Genomic DNA, 20,728 nt, shown 5'->3' on the forward strand with positions numbered 1-20,728 from the left:
AGCCATCCCTACTTTAAACAGTGTTTAATTACACAAACCTGCTCAGTGACCAAACACACAGAGAAGAAGGAGATGAATGAAACAATGGTCCAACATGTCTGATCTGATATTTATCTTCAGTTCACAGACTGGACTGAGGTCAGCAGCATGTTGAGAGTCTGTGTTGACATGATGACGATCCACAACAACAGGAGGACACATTCTAATATTCATATTTCTTTATTCAGGTTGAAGAGCTGCAGACTGTCAGAGATCAGCTGTTCTTCTCTGGCTTCAGCTCTGAGGTCAAACCCCTCTCATCTGAGAGAACTGGATCTAAATGACCTGCAGGACTCAGGAGTGAAGGAGCTGTGTGGTTTTCTACAGAGTCCAACCTGTCGACTGGAGACTCTGAGGTCAGTTCACTGACTGACTTTTGTAGATCTCATATCTATAAAACAGCATTTATACCCAATTGATCTCATTTAATTCTGATTTAACATAATTCCTCTTCATACATAACTTGAATCCATTCATTAATTAATCTGTGACATTTCAAATATTCAGCTACTTGTTAAAACACTGAGTTTAGTTCTGGATTTCCTAAACTGATCTGCAGGACAGAGACCGGGTCCAAATAATATATTGTTACTGAATCAGGACTCATTTTTAGTCCAACATGTCTGATTTCATATTTATCTTCCATGTTATGAGTCTGTGCTGACATGAATATTTGTATGTTATTTTCACACATAAACTCAGTTTAATTTACAGTTAAGTTTTATTCTTTATCCAGGATGAAGTACTGCAGTCTGTCAGAGATCAGCTGTTCTTCTCTGGCTTCAGCTCTGAGGTCAAACCCCTCTCATCTGAGAGAACTGGATCTGAGCTACAACAACCTGCAGGACTCAGGAGTGATGGAGCTGTGTGGTTTTCTACATAGTCCAACCTGTCGACTGGAGACTCTGAGGTCAGTTCACTGACTGACTTTTGTAGATCTCATATCTATAATACAGCATTTATACACAATTGATCTCATTTAATTATAATTTAACATAATTCATACATAACTTGAATCCATTCATTAATTAATCTGTGACATTTTAAATATTCAGCTACTTGTTAAAACACAGAGTTTAGTTCTGGATTTCCTAAACTGATCTGCAGGACAGAGACCGGGTCCAAATAATATATTTTTACTGAATCAGGACTCGTTTTTAGTCCAACATGTCTGATTTCATATTTATCTTCCATGTTATGAGTCTGTGCTCACATGAATATTTGTATGTTATTTTCACACATAAACTCAGTTTAATTTACAGTTAAGTTTTATCCTTTATCCAGGTTGAAGAGCTGCAGTCTGTCAGAGATCAGCTGTTCTTCTCTGGCTTCAGCTCTGAGGTCAAACCCCTCTCATCTGAGAGAACTGGATCTGACTAGAAACAACCTGCAGGACTCAGGAGTGAAGGAGCTGTGTGGTTTTCTACAGAGTCCAACCTGTCGACTGGAGACTCTGAGGTCAGTTCACTGACTGACTTTTGTAGATCTCATATCTATAATACAGCATTTATACACAATTGATCTCATTTAATTATAATTTAACATAATTCATACATAACTTGAATCCATTCATTAATTAATCTGTGACATTTTAAATTTTCAGCTACTTGTTAAAACACATCTGAGTTTAGTTCTGGATTTCCTAAACTGATCTGCAGGACAGAGACCGGGTCCAAATAATATATTTTTACTGAATCAGGACTCGTTTTTAGTCCAACATGTCTGATTTCATATTTATCTTCCATGTTATGAGTCTGTGCTCACATAAATATTTGTATGTTATTTTCACACATGAACTCAGTTTAATTTACAGTTAAGTTGTATCCTTTGTTCAGGTTGGAGGACTGCAGACTGTCAGAGATCAGCTGTTCTTCTCTGGCTTCAGCTCTGAGGTCAAACCCCTCTCATCTGAGAGAACTGGATCTGAGTAGAAACAACAACCTGCAGGACTCAGGAGTGAAGGAGCTGTGTGGTTTTCTACAGAGTCCGACCTGTCGACTGGAGACTCTGAGGTCAGTTCACTGACTTTTGTAGATCTCATATCTATAAAACAGCATTTATACCCAATTGATCTCATTTAATTCTAATTTAACACAATTCCTGTTCATACATAACTTGAATCCATTCATTAATTAATCTGTGACATTTTAAATATTCAGCTACTTGTTAAAACACATCTGAGTTTAGTTCTGGATTTCCTAAACTGATCTGCAGGACAGAGACCGGGTCCAAATAATCTATTTTTACTGAATCAGGACTCGTTTTTAGTCCAACATGTCTGATTTCATATTTATCTTCCATGTTATGTGTCTGTGCTCACATGAATATTTGTCTGTTATTTTCACACATGAACTCAGTTTATTTACAGTTAAGTTTTATCCTTTATTCAGGTTGAGGGGCTGCAGACTGACAGAGATCAGCTGTTCTTCTCTGGCTTCAGCTCTGAGGTCAAACCCCTCTCATCTGAGAGAACTGGGTCTGAGATACAACCACCTGCAGGACTCAGGAGTGAAGGAGCTGCTTGATCTAAAGCAGAGTTCAGGCTGTCGACTGGAGACTCTGAGGTCAGTAGATGGTTGGAGTCAGTCCACGCTGCTTTCATCAGTATTTTACTAAACACAGTATCAGTATCACAGTACAGATCCAGGGTCTGTGCTACCAAGCAGGATTTGTGGTCATCAGGTTAACTTCAGGTTTAGTTCTTTCAGTCCTATGAAGCTCGTTCACTTCTTAACGAGGTAAATCACCATGGTAACTTCTGATGAATGGCTAACCTGCTCCAGGTTAAGTTGGAGATCAACCCGTATAAAAGCTCCGCCCACTGACCACAGTGACTCTACACTGTTGTGTGGTGCACACTCTCCTTAAAGGGACGGATAAGGGAAGTTTAAATCCACGTCTGGTTGGTTCAGTTGATCTCTAACTCACCCAGAACATCTCAATCTCTCCAGACTCATCCTGTCACCAAAACACCAGATGCACTCAGTCAGCTTCCTGAAGATAGGTCCATGTGTTTCTATTGAGTAGTGATGTCAGAGGTGTCCACCACAGTGTGTGTCCTCAGAGACAGTGTGTGTCCTCAGAGACAGTGAGACAGTGTGTGTCCTCAGAGTCAGTGAGACAGTGTGTGTCCTCAGAGTCAGTGTGTGTCCTCATAGTCAGTGAGACAGTGTGTGTCCTCAGAGTCAGTGTGTGTCCTCGGAGTCAGTGTGTGTCCTCAGAGTCAGTGAGTCAGTGTGTGTCCTCAGAGTCAGTGAGACAGTGTGTGTCCTCAGAGTCAATGTGTGTCCTCAGAGTCAGTGAGTCAGTGTGTGTCCTCAGATTCAGTGAGACAGTGTGTGTCCTCAGGGACAGTGTGTGTCCTCAGAGACAGTGTGTACCCTCAGTCAGTGTGTGTCCTCAGAGACAGTGTGTGTCCTCAGAGTCAGTGAGACAGTGTGTGTCCTCAGAGTCAGTGTGTGTCCTCAGACGGGTGAGTGTGTCAGTGTGTGTCCTCAGAGTCAGTGTGTGTCCTCAGAGACAGTGAGACAGTGTGTGTCCTCAGAGTCAGTGTGTGTCCTCAGAGACAGTGAGACAGTGAGCAGTGTGTGTCAGCAGTGGCAGACAGTGAGACTGTGTGTCACATCCTGGGATTCAAACGTTTCTCATCAAGAATCTTCTTCTCTTCCACTCGTCTTGTTAGTAAACAACAGATTCAGATCTCGTGCCTCGAGTTATTTATCTCGTTCACACACGTTATTATATCGTGGTCACGTAATATATTTTTACCAAATGCCACCAGGGGGCGCTGTAACTTACACATTGACACAATCCCAGATGTTTTACCAGCTGTTCTTCCTGCATTTAGCAGCTGTAACTGAGTTTCTTTTATTCTGGATCATGTGTTTGTTCTCCTCTGATTTTTATTATAGAACAGTTTGATCCTCGTTGTGAAATATGAGGCTCTGCTGTCAGTCAAACTGTCCATGTCTGTGATTGGTCATACGCAGTAAACCCCGCCCCTTTTATGTGCACGTGCTCACACAGTGAAACATGTCTTCACCTGTAACAGCAGTAAATCCACCTCTCAGGTGTCCACTCTGCACTTTGACATGCAGAGGAAACACACTTAGCTCTTAGCGTGTTCATTCCAACACGTGAACATGAAGCAGAGAGGAAGCTGCTCCACCTCTGAACAGGACTGAAGTCCCTGCTGCTCTTTCTACTGGATGTGCTGCATCACTGACTCACAGCTGATGAAGTGAGTCTCTGGAAACTGATGTCTTCTTCTCTCAACAGGGTGATGGTCTTCGTGAGGTGAGTGTGAAGAGGACAGTGTGTGTGGACGAGGCTGAGCTGTGTCCTGAGGATCCAGAGGCTGAAGCAGCAGCAGCTTGTGTGTAGAGCGGCTCTGACTGGGCCTTGTTGCTGGGAGCAGAGTGGAGACAGAGCTCCAGAGGAATCAGAGGAGGTAGCCAATATATATATATTCACCTAAATCTTACACACTGGACCTTTAGGTGCTTTAATTAGTCATGAAGACTAGAACAGTTGTTAATAAATACCAGGTAAACACAATATTTGTAAAGAGTGCAATGATGTCAAAGTCACTATCATTTTCTATTCTACTGTTGGGACCTGGTATTTGTGAACTACAGTTCGGCCTACATGTGTAGTCCAAGCCTGGAGCACATGTTCTTTGTTCTGGAGACAAACCAGAGCCTCCAGAACTCAGTCTCCCGGCTTCAACGTCACACAGAGGTGTGAAAACTGACCAGGGACACAAGTTTCAACCACTATTGGTCACTCTGGGCCCCATGACCCATGAGGACACCAGGCCACTATAAACCCAGTTCTCCCTCTCTTCTTCCTCTTTCTACGCAACCCGCCGAGAGGAGAAGTGAGGCTGTCCAGCTCACTTACTCTTTCAACTCAACTCAACTCTCCGAGAGGAGCCCACCTCTCTTTCTCTGCTCAACTTCAATGGAGGAGAGGTGCAGCTTGCAGCTCACCTCACCAAGGAAACCTCCTCCCAATCCAAGCTCTACCAACCTTCAAGCAGGCCTGACTGGAGCAGACTGCTAAAACCTTCCAAAAGGCAGCACCTGCCTAAGAACAACACAAGAGCTGAATCGCACAGCAGAACCACAACAGGAGCCGCAACCCAGCAAGACGACTTCACTGGACTTCAAACAGCACATCAACCTTTTTTCACTTTTCATGGACGGGTAACATAACTGGGCTTAATAATTATACTAGGCTAAGCAAGGACTGTTTATTCGATTCCGGGTGATGTTTATAAGTTTGATTCGTGTTGATGTGATATTTTGGTTATAAGCTATTTGAAAGTTAATGTTAGTCATGTTATGCTCTTCAGTCTTTCTCTGCATGCAACAAGTTACTTTCTCTAATTTGGCACACACACACACACACACACACACACACACACACACACACACACCACACAAACACACACACACACACACACACACACACACACACCTCTCTGACCCCCGCCACATGTCGTAAACATACTAGTGGGGATGGTTTATTGCCCTCATAGGGGCCAGCCGCCATTTTGAAGGCACACTCACTCACAGACACACAAACGCACGCATACTCGCATACACATATTCTATACTAAGTACACCTTTAGTAATTTGTGTTTTTATACTTTATTATCTTTTTCTTTCACAAATGTTTTAATGAATGTTGCGTAAGTGTGAATTTTACCAACCTCTACACTGTCAAGAACTCTGTATCCTTCAACTTTGCTAACTATCTATATGGTAATTTTGGTTATAGTTATTAATTTAATTGTTAATCAGAGTTAGTACTTTCATGAATCTTAATCAATAAATTGTCTGTTTTCCTTCCTTTGAAGGGTGGCGCCCCGACATAACTTTAATCAATTAATTATTTAATATTAATATTTTAATATTAATAGCCAATATTTTTTTCTGATAACCAAATTTATTGAATGCCCCAAGGCACACCATTTTATGGTGTCACGTTTAATGCATTATTGAACAACACTACTCTCGATGCATCCACATGTTTCGTGTTGTCATGGTGATTAATTTGTTAGAAAACAGTAATAAAAGTGAATTGTCTGGTGACCAACACGTCATCTCACTATAAACTATTTGTAAAATGACATTAACATTTTAAGAGGATGTGAAGTATCTGGATTCTTCACAATTATTCAGTTTGCATTGGAAATTTCCCCGGACCAATCACACGCATGGAAGATGCACACAGGCTTAAAACCACCGACCTTAATAAATATTACATTCATGGATATCCCGGGATACTTTTGGCCCTGCAGTGTCAGAATTAAAATAATCTCAGTAATCCTCATTGTAATTCACTGGAGACTCTGCAGGAGCTGAGGAGGGGTCTGTGCTCACTGAGGCCGCTGCACGTATTCTGCAGAAAAACAAAAACCTGGAAACAGCCATTACAAAAGGGCAAATTTATTTAAAGCACTTACATAGAAAAATATGATTGATTTGAGTCAACAATAATAAATAGAGCGCCTGACTGTCCCCAGGCCCTGTCAGTACAACAGTACAATCAATATCCAGTTTCACAATACAGCAAAGGCACTAGCATTTACCACAATCAACAACAAGTCAATGGAGGCGGTGGGAGGGGGCGGGGCTCCGCAGGACACTCGTCATCAGAACACAAACTCAGAACGAGCCCACAGCCGTCACTCGTGTTCTGCCCCCGACTCTGATTCTCAGTGGAACTCAATGTGAATCACTGCTGTTTGGATGAAGGATCGTGAAATAAAGCGACGCTCTGATGGATGAAAAGATGATTTTTAAAAGATGATACAGATGAAAAACTAAAATAAAAGTGGATGTTAAAGCTGGTTTCCCCCCCGAGAGGCGACGACGTCCCATCAACATGACTGGCGATCAAAACAAAATAAACCCTTTGAACCTGCATTTACACAGAGAGATGCTCAGATTGTTACTTATATAAATATGATTTAAAACCATGGATTTGGATTCTTCGTCTTTCATGACCGACAACAATTTATAAAAATATCAACACAGTCGTTGGGACGGACACAAACAAACAAACAAACATAAAAAACATTGAAAAAAAGAAAAACAAAACAGGTAAAATCCAACTTAAATGAAACGACAGTTTCCTTCTGCTACGTTTTAAAATCAGATCAGTAAACTCCACGTCTTCTCTCCTGAGTCTGTAAATAAAGATGGACTACAAGATAGAACGCCCCCTTGTGGCTAGCTGCAGTACAGTTCGTAAATCCCGCCTCCTTCATGTCAGCAGATTGGACATGGACCAAACAAAAAAAGTTGACTCACACTGATGTTCAAGTTTTCATGTTTCTAATAAGTTTGGTTTTAATGAGTTATTTAATTACCGGTGTTTAGAATTAATTTTTGATTAAACTGTTAAATTATATTATATAATTATAGAGTTTTATAACAACATCTTAGGAATCATTTGATAAAATACATATTTGACAAGATTCTTGGTTTTAAATGTTTTATATCAGAATGAAATTCAGGATCAAAGTTGTCATGCACTTTTAACCCTGTTTGTGATGTTGTCCTGTCCACATATTGTTTAGTGTCACCACTGTTTACATCGATGTCTTTTTAATGTTGAACTGAGCACTTCCATTCTGTACTGAATAAAGAATCCATTAATTCATTAGTCAATGATTCTGATACATTCTCTGTGTTTTACTTATGGTGAAAATAAATGATTCCCCTATCGAATGATAAATATATGAATGTATTGCGAGGCCTTGATACCGTGGATTCACTCCAGTTTTGTACGGCAGGAGGATGTGGGATGTGTCGTCCATCTTTATTTAAAGTCACTGATCGTCTTTATATACATTATTATTATTATTATTATTCAGTATTCAAACAACCATTTAATTGTTTGATTTGGACTCAACTAAAAGACGGAGGGTTGTGGAGGGAGGTTCAGTAGACGGCACATTCACCCAGTGAATCAGACACATAAAGAAACTAAAAGCTCCGGAACTTCTTCTCATTTCAACATCTTCATTCAGATCAACTCACTGTCACACGTCTGTGGTCGAGTTCAGTGTCGACTTATCTGATAAAAGATTTTTGTTTCTTTCAGACGGTTGAAAAAAACAAAAAGAACATGATCACGTGCAGGAGGATCTGATTTCGACAATAAGCAGGAAGCATGTTAAAGACCACGCACACATGTGATGGATATTTCGGTCATATAATATAGGAGAAAAAAACATACGATTTTCGTGAAAAATTATAACCAAAACATTGTCGGCAATTATTCATTGGTTTCGATTTACTCAAAAAAAAAAATGAAAAGCATGAAATATGTAAAGTGATAAGGCTTAAATCTTTCTCCAGTTCGACTCCTCACACCGTCGTCTTCTGTGAAAACCACTCGGCTCCGTCTCAGTGTCTTTGAGTCGAGTGTCCAGATGTTTTGCACGTGGACGGACTGGATCATGTCTTCTGGAAAAAGCCCTGATTGTCAGAACAAATTGTAAGAATATGGTCATTTTCCCGATATAAAACGTGTCTGATCGGTGTGAACGCTCCACTCCCCGATCGTCCCTTCTGCCCGCTCAGTCCTGCATTCAGGAAGTCCGCCGTCACCCCGTCTGGACAAATCTTCATCTCTGCATCTCGTCGACTGGAGGATTAATCCACAGGAGCCCGCCATATTTCCCAAGGGGCTGTAAAGCTTTTCCATCATATTCGCACCAGGGCATCACTATGGCCGACCGTGCGGCGCCGCGTCAGTACGTACCCGAGCTCCCAGAGCTTAGGGGCTGACGGACTCGGAACTCGCCGGCTCTCAGATGTTCCTCTGGGCGGTGAGGTACTTGAGAGCGGCCGAGCCGTACTTCCTGGACAGGTCCTGGTGGAACTCGTCCTTCAGAGTGTTCAGACAGTTGCGGTAACTGGAGCTGGAGCGGAACTTAGAGATGTCAAAGCTCGGAGCGTGAGGCATGTGGATCATGAAGGCGTTGGGAAGGACCATCAGGTCGTACTCCTGAGGAAAATAAGAGAAATTAAATCAAAATGAGGAAAATGTAACTTCTTCTCTCATCTCAGTAACAAATGTGCAGTTTTAGCCTTGATAAGGAAACGTTAAGAAGGTTTGTGTAGTTCGATGGAGAAAACTAAATTTACATCACTGCTGGATTTCTCATCCGCTTCTGACACAAACCAGAATAAACTTCCTCACATAAAAAGAAAGAACCGTTTCCAGGGATCAATGTGACCTTTGAATTTCCACATCATCATCTATTCAGACGTACCTGTGCATCCAGCTCCATGATGTGCGACACCTTGTTCCAGCCGAAGCCCACAAATCGCTGGTCGTACTCCGGACAGTCTCGTCTCACCACCACGTACGGTTCAAAGTCCGGCTCCCACTCCACCTTGTAGGGGTGGTGGCTGTTCGCCATTTGGCATAGTTGGTAGGAGCGTGACCTTTGGGCCACACGTGATACCTGGAGAGGGCGGAGCGATTAAGGTTAAATGACGATCACATCATCGGTGTCTGGCACATTATTCCCACAATCCTCCAGAGCATGTACCTGAAGGTGTAGAGAGTCCCCATGTCCAGCATGGAGAGCAGCTCAGCTTTGGATTTAGGGAAGGACAGACGGTAACGAAGCGTCTCGAACGCAGGAACCACCAGAGCCTTCTTAGTGTGCGCCATGTCCAGCTGCACCACGGACTTCCTGTACGGAGCAAACAGACGGCGAGGAATGAGTTTCAGACGAGTACGATGAGAAGGGTTTGCATAAACTGCACGTCTATAAAGTGCGAGCAGAAACAGTGCAGCTGCTGCTCTTACCTGAGGTAATCGTAGAGGCCGTACATCGGCAGGAAGTCCACGTCAGTCAGGAACACGTACGGCGTGTTGGCGTTCTTCAGCGCCACGTTCCTCACCAGGTTGACCGGGTAGAACTGTCCCTCCTTGTAGACGATGTGGTATCCGACATTTTTGCGGTTCTTGAGGACCTCGGAGGCCTGAGCGTAGCGCAGGAACTGCTGAGCCTCAGCGTCGGACATGTAGAGCGCCAGGCTGATGGGACCTTCCCAGTGTTTACAGATGGCCTCCAGCATCTGCAGCCTGCAGGGGGCGCACAGAGATTAAATTTACATTTACTGTTGAGAAAATAAGAATTTTAGAGGCTGTTCTAGAGCTTTCAATCATAGCACATGGTCTTCCTCAGCTGATGGTGTTTAGCTTTCTAGTAAACTTATCTTATCCTGAGGTTTATTGATGATTGCCAAACAAAGAACTGGTGCACTGGCGCCACCCGCTGGTGGAGTGTTGCCTACATAACGTTTGAAACAGGTGACGTGTGGTCGGGTTACCTGTCCATGGAGAGCTGGGCCACCAGCGTGATGTCAGTGTCGTCCTCTGCAGGCGTGTACTCGTACTGCAGGAAGTAGAGGTGCACGCGGTGAACGGTGAGACGCTCCCGCCGGAAGTCGTAACATTGATCGTCCTCGTCCAGCTCCTCCAGAGCCGCCTGCAGCTGGGGAGACAGGAAGAAGCTCAAAGCTCTGATGAACCAATTTCAAAGTTAAAGTAAATGTAAAGTAAATTCACAGGATGAACCTCTCTCTCTCTCTCTCTCTCTCTCTCTCTCTCTCTCTCTCTCTCTCTCTCTCTCTCTCTCTCTCTCTCTCTCTCTCTCTCTCGTTTTACTTTTTTAAATAAATCTCCGTCAGTCAAACTACACTCAGCCAATTAAACCAATTACATTCATTTGGATTGTCATCGAGATTAGACCACCCGAAGCACTGCGTTACCATAGCAACCACACTCCAGTTGTGCAGTGACAAAGCAAAGTGACTTCCTGTCAAACAGTCATGTTACAGCCTGAGTTCAGCATTAGAGCAGCTCAGTATGAACCACCCTGAGAACCTCTCTCTACAAATTACATGTACATAAATATAGTACAGTGCATACGTGTTCGTGTGTGTGTGGTGTGTGTGTGGTGTGTGTGTGTGTGTGTGTGTGTGTGTGTGTGTGTGTGTGTGGCCGTCTAACCTGGACGCTCTGCGGACCGGCCTGACTCGGGCAGCCGAACAGCTCTCGTCTCAGCAGGTTTCCGTCGTACTCCAGGAAGGTCAGATAAAGGTTCCTGAAAAACTCCACGTGTTTGTTCTTCACGCGAAGCTTCTTCGGAGAGTTCCAGTGGATCACCTGAGAGCAGAGGTCACACAGGTAACTAAGTACTTTTACTTTAGTTACTTTCAACATTACGTTCTTACTCGCAACCGTTTCAGGTGTTTGAGTTGTGTGTGTGTGTGTGTGTGTGTGTGTGTGTGTGTGTGTGTGTGTGTGTGTGTGTTACCTTGAGGTCCGACACCTCGGTGTAACACTGCTCGGAAGCGAGTGTGATCAGACAGCTGGACGTTCCAGAAGCAGGGCAGCTGGTGGACCAGCACCGGGTTCTGCTTGATGAAGGCGTTGAAGATGTACTGAACACAGAGGACGGAACTGACACAGTTAACAGCTGCTCCTCTGGTTCTACTGGGTGTGTGGACTGGTTCTGTATGTGGACTGGTTCTGTATGTGGACTGGTTCTGGTTCTGTATGTGTAATAGTTCTGTATGTGGACTGGTTCTGTATGTGGACTGGTTCTGTATGTGGACTTGTTCTAGTTCTGTGTGGACTAGTTCTGTATGTGGACCTGGTTCTGTATGTGGACTTGTTCTAGTTCTGTGTGGACTAGTTCTGTATGTGGACTGGGTCTTTGTGTTGACTAGTTTGTGGTACTAGATGTACCGATCCTGGTTCTGTGTGTTCCGGTTCTGGTTCTGTATGTGGACTGGCTCTGGTTCTGTGTGTGGACTGGTTCTGGTTCTATATGTGGACTATTCTGGAATCTGTATGTGGACTGGCTCTGGTTCTATATGTGGACTGGCTCTGGTTCTATATGTGGACTAGTTCTGGTTCTGTATGTGGACTAGTTCTGTATGTGGACTGAGTCCTTTGTGTTGACTAGTTGTGGTACTATATGTACCGATTCTGGTTCTGTGTGTTCCGGTTCTGGTTCTGTATGTGGACTGGTCTCTGGTTCTGTGTGTGGACTGGTTCTGGTTGTTCACTGGTTCTCTGGTTCTACTGGGTTCTGTGTGTTTACTGGTTCTGTATGTGGACTGGTTCTGTATGTGGACTAGTTGTGGTTCTGAGTGTGGACTGTTTTGTATGTGTAATGGTTTTGGTTCTGTGTGGTCACTGGTTCTCTGGTTCTACTGGGTTCTGTATGTGGACTGGTTCTGTATGTGGACTAGTTGTGGTTCTGTATGTGGGACTGGTTCTGTATGTGGAAATGGTTTGGTTCTGTGTGTGTACCGGTTCTGAATCTATAGTACCGGATCCATACTGGTTGTACTGAACTTAAAAAGATTAAATCTATATGATGAACATACATCCTCATTAACATGTTGACCCCCCCCACCCACCCACAGTAAATTAAACGTGTTTGTCTCCGGTGGTCGGACGTGTTCTCTGACCTGATCAGCGAGCGACGTACTGAGCATGCTCATCAGCTCTCTCTCTGTGCCGTCAGACGCCACATCTGCTCCCAACCGATTCTCCGCAGCCGCTCCAAGTAGAGGAGGATGACGCCTGCAGGAGAAACACAGGAAACCTCAAACCCCGGTAATGAGGCCTCAGGACACGACAACCGATACTTTACCAATGATCAGTATTTTATTGATGAGTCTGTTTGTGTCATATTTAACGTGTTTTTCAGCCTCAGGATCTGAACAGTCACCTGTGTTGAAGCCTCGGCCCAGTGCCGGCCACGGCTTGTGGTTTTTCCACAGGTTCCCCAGGTACCAGTCGCTCTGGTTCTCCACCAGACCGATCACCTGTTTATCTGCCGAAAAATACATAAATCACATAAAATTTACTTCACAGCTTTTGTGAAAACTAACTAACTTGATTCAATAACATGAGAAATTCTCTCATGCAACTCAGTCTCTGTTGGATTTCTTTTTATTATTATTTAGTATTAATTGTTCATCAATCAAGTAAAATCAATGGCTTGGTTTTAAATCACCGGTTTTCCTCTGTGCTAATTTGCCGTCGCTGCAGAAATGTAAACCGTCACTGCTTCCGGATCCGGACAGAAGCAAGTTCGACCCGCTTGTCTTGTGCCGGAGTCTTCTGTCAAAGTATCCTCCCTCCGCTACAAGCAATAACTGACTCTAAACATCAACACTAATCTCCTCCCAAAACTCGAAAATAAAGTCAAATACAAGATATAATAAAGTGTAATACATGTATATAAGAGAAGTTGGTGTTAGTACTACCTAGCTAGAGTAACAACATCATGAAGGGTTCTTTAAGAGCCAACAAAGAAGCTGCTTGAGGAGGAATCTGATCGTTTGTTTGTGTATTGTTTGTATTTCACTAATTTCCACCAGACTTGACTGTTACTTACATACATTTTGCAGGACTGTAGATTTCATTATTTCACTTTTTAAGCTATGAAAAACAAACCACTGGCTGCTTTCTTACACTATAAAATCACGAGTAGGGTTGTTCCACCTTGGTTAAGATATTCTAGTTTTATAAAGCGAATTAAACTCTCACCTGTAAACTTCCTGAAAATGCCCCAGAGCTCGGCGATGTTCGGTGGCGAAGGTGATGTCCGTGTCCAGGACGATGACCTTTGACAGGTCGGAGGGCAAAGCTTTGGTTAGGCGTCAGCTTCATCAAGCCGTAAATACCTGAGTAGTGTTTGTTGGGTATCCACGACACCTCGGACTGAAACGACAGGAAAACGTGTGTCAGGTCATTTTCACTGTAAATCTTCAGCTGGTTAGTTTCCATTTATATATAATCAATATTTATCAAAGTGTCATTGCAGTGACTGTGTGGTTCGTTATATATGTGCAGGGTTCACATGGTTAACGACAACATTCAGCAGATTTAGGATTTTCTTTATCCCAATCCGCAAATAATGTCTTTGAATTAATTCTCTTGATTCAGAGTAATTGGATCTGCATAAGTGCATCATCTGCAAATATAATCGTCTTAGAGTCGGAGCCGTTTCTCTGCTTTAATGCGACTTAATGGAAACTGAAGTGAGCGAGAGCAGGTCGAAGCATCTGACAACACAAAGGACTCATTGTTCAGCACAAACACTGTGAGGGCGGAGAATGTGATGATGTGAGGATGGAGATGCAGGTCTGACACACACAACACACACACACACACACACACACACACACACACACACACACACACACACACACACACACACACACACACACACACACACACACACACACACACACACACACACACACACACACACACACTTCCCTGTGAGAGCACATTCATCAGATTTACGTTCACAGACGCAGTTTGGTGTTTTTGTGCTGAAGTGTCTCTTGACTTTGGGACAAAAGTGTTTCACCAGCTCATCCATTGTTGTCGTCAGGTGAAAACCTTGAAACTGCCTTTGTGCTGATTGTCCAGCTTTAACTGTCTTTGATAAAAAAAATTACCTCACGGCCTTAAAACGTCTTGAAGACTTTCTCCTACGAGTCCATGAATCAGGAACACGAGTGTATTTTGTGTCTCTCTACAACATTAGAAATGGAACCGTGATAAAACGTACGCTGCGACACATGATATGGTTTAGTTTTGCTAAAAGGAAAAACATTGAATCATGATTGAACATATCGAGGTTCAGAAACATTATCAGAAAAAAGTTAGATTTGACTTTATTTTGTGATCACAGCTCTATTTAATCCGTCAGTTGATATTTCAATGACTCTTTGTCTACACTGGACTGTTGCTGCGGCTTCTGCGGTTTGTTTTTTTTCACCTCAGCCTACTCCTCTTCCTCAGTTCATCTCTCTGAGGCATGAATACATGAATGAATTAGAATTAAGCAGGAGGACTTTTTGCAGAATCAAGAGGGAAAAAACTGAAGAAGGAGATTTGGAGAAAGTGAATGAGATGATGAAGTGTTTGTGAGTCACCAAACAATGTTATCTTTCTGTCTTTGCGTGTGAAAGCACCTCAGGTCAGACTCATTCAAATCTGCGGTGATACTCTTGTTGCCCTTCATTCTGGTGACTGCTAACCCCCCAGCACTGACGCCAGGTTGTTATTTCTGAACCAGAAAAGTTGTCCATAACAAGGTGCACGGTCAAAACTAATGACTAGACTTCTATGTGGCTGAATATCAAATATCCCTGGTCCCCGGAGCAAGAACCCTGATAATGTCAGTGAGCTTTCATCGTGACATTTATCAGGGAGTCACATTCATGAACAGTTAGTTCTATGCCTGAGCAGTTTATCATCATCGAGTATCAGTAGCTGAGAGCCCCAATTCAAGATGGCCGATGGTGGTTTCCATACATATTGCTCAGGAACTAGAAATACTGCACTGCGGTTGAATGCCTCCGCCAACCAAGAGGTCAAAGCCGCTGTGATGTGACCGTGACCTTTGACCTTTGACCACCAAAATATAATCACTTAACCCGTGAGTCTAGGTGAACATCTGGGCCAAATCTGTAAGAATTCCCTTGAGGTGTTCCTGAGATTTCACATTCACAAGGCAAACAAGCGCTCTTGACCTTTAACCACCAAAATGGAATCAGTTCATCCTTGAGTCCGAGTGAATGTTTGTTCCTGAGAGCTTTAACAACCGTCTGTGATCTGAGACAAGGACTCGAGCGCCGACCTCCCTGGTTTAGAATCATGGAAGCGTGTTTTCCGTCCTGATTTCTCTGACTCTGATCTTTGTCGGAGGTGAAACTCCTCTGTCTCCGTATCCTCTCAGCTCGCTGCTGCCGATTTTCTTTGATTTGTGAAAACGTGGGATTTGACTTTGACTCAGTTTGTCCGAACACAGAGCAGCAGCATGCGTGCGTGCGTGCGTGCGTGCGTGCGTGCGTGCGTGCGGTGCGTGGCGTGCGTCGTCCTCTGGTTACCTTGAGTTCGTCCTGCGTCGTAGAAGCTGACTTGTACAGACGGGACCATCCAGACTGGAAGAGGGGAACTCAGGATACTATTGCGACTGTGTCTGTGATGAAATGAAAGTGCAGCGGATTTCTCCTGAGAAACAGAAAGAAAAAAGACGTGTCAGAACGTGCGTAGAAGAAAGAGGTCGTTGGTTACTGTCAACATCTGTCGTCTTTAGTTGTTCTTCCTAGTTCATAGAGAATATGTTGATGTTCTGTTTTATAAATCCCATGAAAAGGCCTGAAATATGTTTAAAATACGACAAATCTAATCCACAAAGCAGCTGCAGCTGAGGTCAAATATAGGAAACGTCACTAAAGTGAAATTTAAATCTTTTAAAGCTTCTGTAAAAGGAACAACACCATGTGAGCGGAGCTGATTTTGATCGACAGAAAATCCAGAAAACAAGTCCCGAGTCCTGAGCACTGAAAACATGACATCAGTAATAACCAGGACACAAAAACATCTGGATTTGTTCTGCTGCTTCTAGGATTTTCAAAGTTTCACTCATCTCAACGTCTGTTTCAAAGAAATAAAAAGAAAAGCAGAGAAACAGATGACGAACACACTCACCGGTGAAAGAGGACGGACTTGACCAGCGTGACCACGTCTCTGCTGGCGTTGTGACCGGCACAAACGCACGGCCACGTGGATCAGCTGCAGACACGGAGGGGAAAAGAGATTTTAGAGATTTGAGAAACTTCCCCGAAAACGTTTCACTCGTCTCTCTGACGTGTAGTTTTTAATATTTCACTTCTCACACACGTGCGATATAACGTCACTTCTCGACTTTGAGCTGTGAGCAGTTGAAAACTCATCTTCATAAGTCAGTTCCTGTTTCAGCCTCACTATGGACGTCACATCTGAACTACTAACATCATCACATCTGTATGAACAGTCTAACATCTGTGTCACGTCACGTTTCCTGCTTCCTGACCTCACACTTCTGGACGGTGGGCGATCGGGGACACTCTGTGTGGTTGTTTCTTCTCCTCCGCTGTGTTGTCCCGTCCTCAGGTCCCGTGTCCGCCGACGGCCCCCGCACTGCTGGTTACCGTAGTGTTCCGTCCGGCTGCTGGGCGGCGGCGCCCTGCGACTGGCTGAGCTGCAGCCGGATCTGTCGGTTCTCCTCTTCCACCTCTCGGACCCGGGACTCCAGGACGGCTTCGCTCCAGGACCTGAGCCGCCGGCGTGTCGTCCAGACAGGAGCGAGGAGGAGGGAGCGACCATCTGAGGAGGAGACGGGGGGAGGGGTCGTGATGTCAGAGAACGTCGACTCGCTGAAGCTTCAGTTTGATCAATTAATACATGTCAACATTTTACTGTTCACTTTTAAAAGGCCTCAGAATTATTCACCCGTTGCATCTGACCTCAGAAGTCAAGAAACTAAAACGTCCACATTGACGCACCTGAACACACGTCACATGACCGTTCGGCTACACTGGTCATGTGATTGTAAACAGGAAGTAGATTGTCTCCTCTGCAGTTGGTTGCTTGGTTACCCTAACCCTTTCTCGATTAATCCGCTGCTGAAACACAGATCTCTCTCTCTCTCTCTCTCTCATCTCTCTCTCTCCTCTCGTCATCTCTCCTCTCTCTCTCTCTCTCTCTCTCTCTCTCTATCTCTCTCTCCTCTGAGCAGCTGGCCCACAGCTGAGGAGTGAGGCATGCTGGGAATGTTTACACCCTCGTCTGTGGTGAAGTAAAAATAAAAAAGAGACGATTCCAACAAGAAGAACATTTTTAAATTCAATATTTTTTGTTAATTATTCTTAATGTTTCATTGCCGATGACACAAAACATTATATTAAACAATAAAATAGTTTTTTATTTTGTCTTTTATTGTGAGGTTGTTATATTTTTATTTTATAGGATTATACAAACTTAAATATTATTTAAAAAAGAGTTATACTAATGAAGTTTATTATTTTATATTGTATTATACTGTTGAGTCATACATCAATCAGAGTTGATATGATCTGTAGTTTTTTAGAATAAGAACAGAAATGTACTTTGTATAACTGTGTATAGTGATGTGTGTGTGTGCGTGTATAGATATATATATACATACATATATATATATAGTGTAAAATCATTCTGAAGACGTGACGCAGCAGAGACGGAGCGAAGGCGTCAGACGAAAACTGGAGAGAAACTAGAACCTGATCTGTGGTTTATTTCTGAAGCAAAGACACAAACTCCATCAACACACAGCTGAAGCTGATACACACCGTGTGTGTGTGTGTGTGTGTGTGTGTGTGTGTGTGTGTGTGTGGTGTGTGTGTGTGTGTGTGTGTGTGTTGTGTGTGGGTGGCACCTCGAGTCAACCAGTGGGATTATGGGTAAGGGCAAAGTAACCTGGATTAAAAACTACACGTCAGGTGTGGAACAGGAGTCAGAAATGATCCAGTTTAATATCTGAGGATCACGTTCAGCGTCAATCATAAATGTGTTGTTTAATGACAGTTGTCTGATGTCACTTCCTGTCGGGTTCACAGGTGATTTATCTCAGAGTCACTGACGTGTGACGACAGTTAACTTCCCACAGGAGCCTGACAACAGGTTACGTTCCAGTCCATCGGTCTTTATGAGCTTCTTCAAATCGTGAGCTGAAACTTTACGACCTGCTCACTGATGATTCATTAGAAACATCCTCTGAGGCTGATCGCAGGTTGTGTTTGACGCAGACCTGAGCTGAGCTGAAGTGGTGGCGTGTTGCCGTGTTTGCCCATGACACACGGAGAGGGAGGGAGGTCGATCACTGAGCTGTGTGTGTGTGGTTAAATATGAAACATGTCCTCTTAATGTGAAGCCACACTAACTGGTTATTACACAGTGAAGTTAATGATGCGTCACTAACGACTTCCTTTGGATTCCACTGAGGACGGAGCCACGCACCATCGAGTGTGCAGAAGCCAATCAGAGAGAGAGGATGTTCGTCTCATCAGAAACCGATTCAGCAAATCACGGCTGTTTTCAATACATGACAGACGTCTGAAAACAGACGCCCCCTGCTGGTGGCCCCTTACTCTTTCTTACGTGCGGCGAAAAACATGTTGATAATGTGCGGAGGCCCCAGAGAGTATCGGGAGGTCGGTTCAAATAACTTATGGAGGGTAGAGAAATATTTACTTCATGTTTCTATATTTAGAAACCTTTTGGATCAACATTATTGATGAAAAAACATGTCTGAGTTTTGTATTTTTTAGGTTGAAGTTAGTAACTCAGAGTGACGGAGCGGAGGCATCATGTTTGATACATGATTTTTTTGTTTGATCCGTCTTTACAGTTTCAGCTTCTGTCGACGTGTCAAAGATGAAAAACAAACTAAAATCGACGAGAGAAGAGGAGATGTTTTTTTTAAAGTTTGGAAAAATGGAAAGTTTCTGTTTTAGAAAACATCCAGAACAGAAAGAAATGGAGCTGCAGCTTCCAACTGAACTTTACTCTGATGATGCGAAACCTCTGGATGCAAGGACGTATAATTAATGGTCAAAGTGGCTCGTTGGCCGAACATTTTTTGTCAAGAATCCACAGAAGAGAAAAGAAAGATGGAAAACTATGATTTCAGTCAGTTTCCGAAGACAATATCATTTCTGTGAAATGTATATTTTTTCACCTCAGACGAACCAGAATCTGATCTTTAGATCTTTAACATTTCTCACGGTGAATATTAGATTTGAATCACTGTGTAGCTCGAGGAAAAGGTCAGAGGTCAGTGAGGAATAAAATCTAAAGGAGACAAACGAGGGTCTTTTCAGTGTTTGTTGCAAAGTTAAAAATCCAGAATTCTTTGAAAACTTTAAATACGTGTTTAATAAAACACACTTGATGTTACAGTCTTTGTTCATTTAATATGTTCAGATGAAAGAACTATGATCTTTCTGGGTAAATAACTTCATCAGTATTCATAAAATACTTCAGACAAACACGTCCTCTAACAGCTGGTGACACTAACTTTGAAATAGTTTCACGGTCTTTTTAACACGATGAGGTATATATACACGTCACAGCTGATTGGACAACGCTCACAAAACGAGAAAAAACAAAGCTCGACCTTTTCTCGTTTTGTCGTTCAACCCAGAAAACTGTAGCAAAACATTTACAGGTGATCCTGCCTCAGGTAAAGTGAGAGCGGAGGCCGATATTTCCTATGATGGAAGTGGTTGACCAATCACAACAGAGTGGACCAGCAGGCCAATCAGGGCAGGAGGGTGGGGGGGGGGTTGGGGGTGGGGGGGGGGGGGGGGGGGGGGGGGGGGGGGGGGGGGGGGGGGGTCTTAAAGAGACACAAGCTAAAACCAAGTGTTTGAGACAGAGGCTGAAAAGAGGAGCAGCAGCGATGGACAGTCTGAGGACAGAAGAGCATGAAAACATTCCCAGTCATAACACTAATTACAGTTATCAACCTGAATATGAGCGGAATATGTCTCCTTTATGTTTCATGTCCGTTTCAGGTTTAAGATGAATAAAATATGACAATAAGCTCAGTCAAAGTGTGTGTGTGTGTGTGTGTGTGTGTGTGTGTGTGCGTGCGTGCGTGCGTGCGTGCGTGTTATTAAAGCTCTTCCAGCAAACAGCGTCAGCGAGGCTGAATCCTCTGAACTGACCTCAGCTGTTGTGGCCGCAGACGAAGCCTCACAGTTCCAGAATGAAAAATCAAACTGAAGAGAAATTGTCTCCATGTGTTTAA

At 43.4% G+C, this 20,728-nt stretch overlaps 1 protein-coding gene and 1 pseudogene across 1 annotated transcript in view; one reads left to right on the forward strand and one right to left on the reverse strand.

Annotated features, from left to right (window-relative positions):
* LOC117759317 (NACHT, LRR and PYD domains-containing protein 12-like) overlaps window positions 1-8,846 on the forward strand; it is a gene marked incomplete at its 5' end in the record, with an annotated part of 75,895 nt that extends 67,049 nt beyond the window's left edge. Inside the window, 3 exons of the mRNA XM_034581384.1 lie at window positions 1,324-1,497; window positions 2,430-2,547; window positions 8,778-8,846. Of these exons, the coding sequence (XP_034437275.1) occupies window positions 1,324-1,497; window positions 2,430-2,547; window positions 8,778-8,846 (361 nt within the window). The remainder of the gene's footprint in view (window positions 1-1,323; window positions 1,498-2,429; window positions 2,548-8,777) is intronic.
* Window positions 7,767-20,728, reverse strand: part of LOC117759319 — a 36,385-nt pseudogene continuing 23,423 nt past the window's right edge.

Source organism: Hippoglossus hippoglossus, chromosome 3 (assembly GCF_009819705.1).
Source record: "Hippoglossus hippoglossus isolate fHipHip1 chromosome 3, fHipHip1.pri, whole genome shotgun sequence".
In the NCBI taxonomy this organism is placed as follows: Eukaryota; Metazoa; Chordata; class Actinopteri; order Pleuronectiformes; family Pleuronectidae; genus Hippoglossus; species Hippoglossus hippoglossus.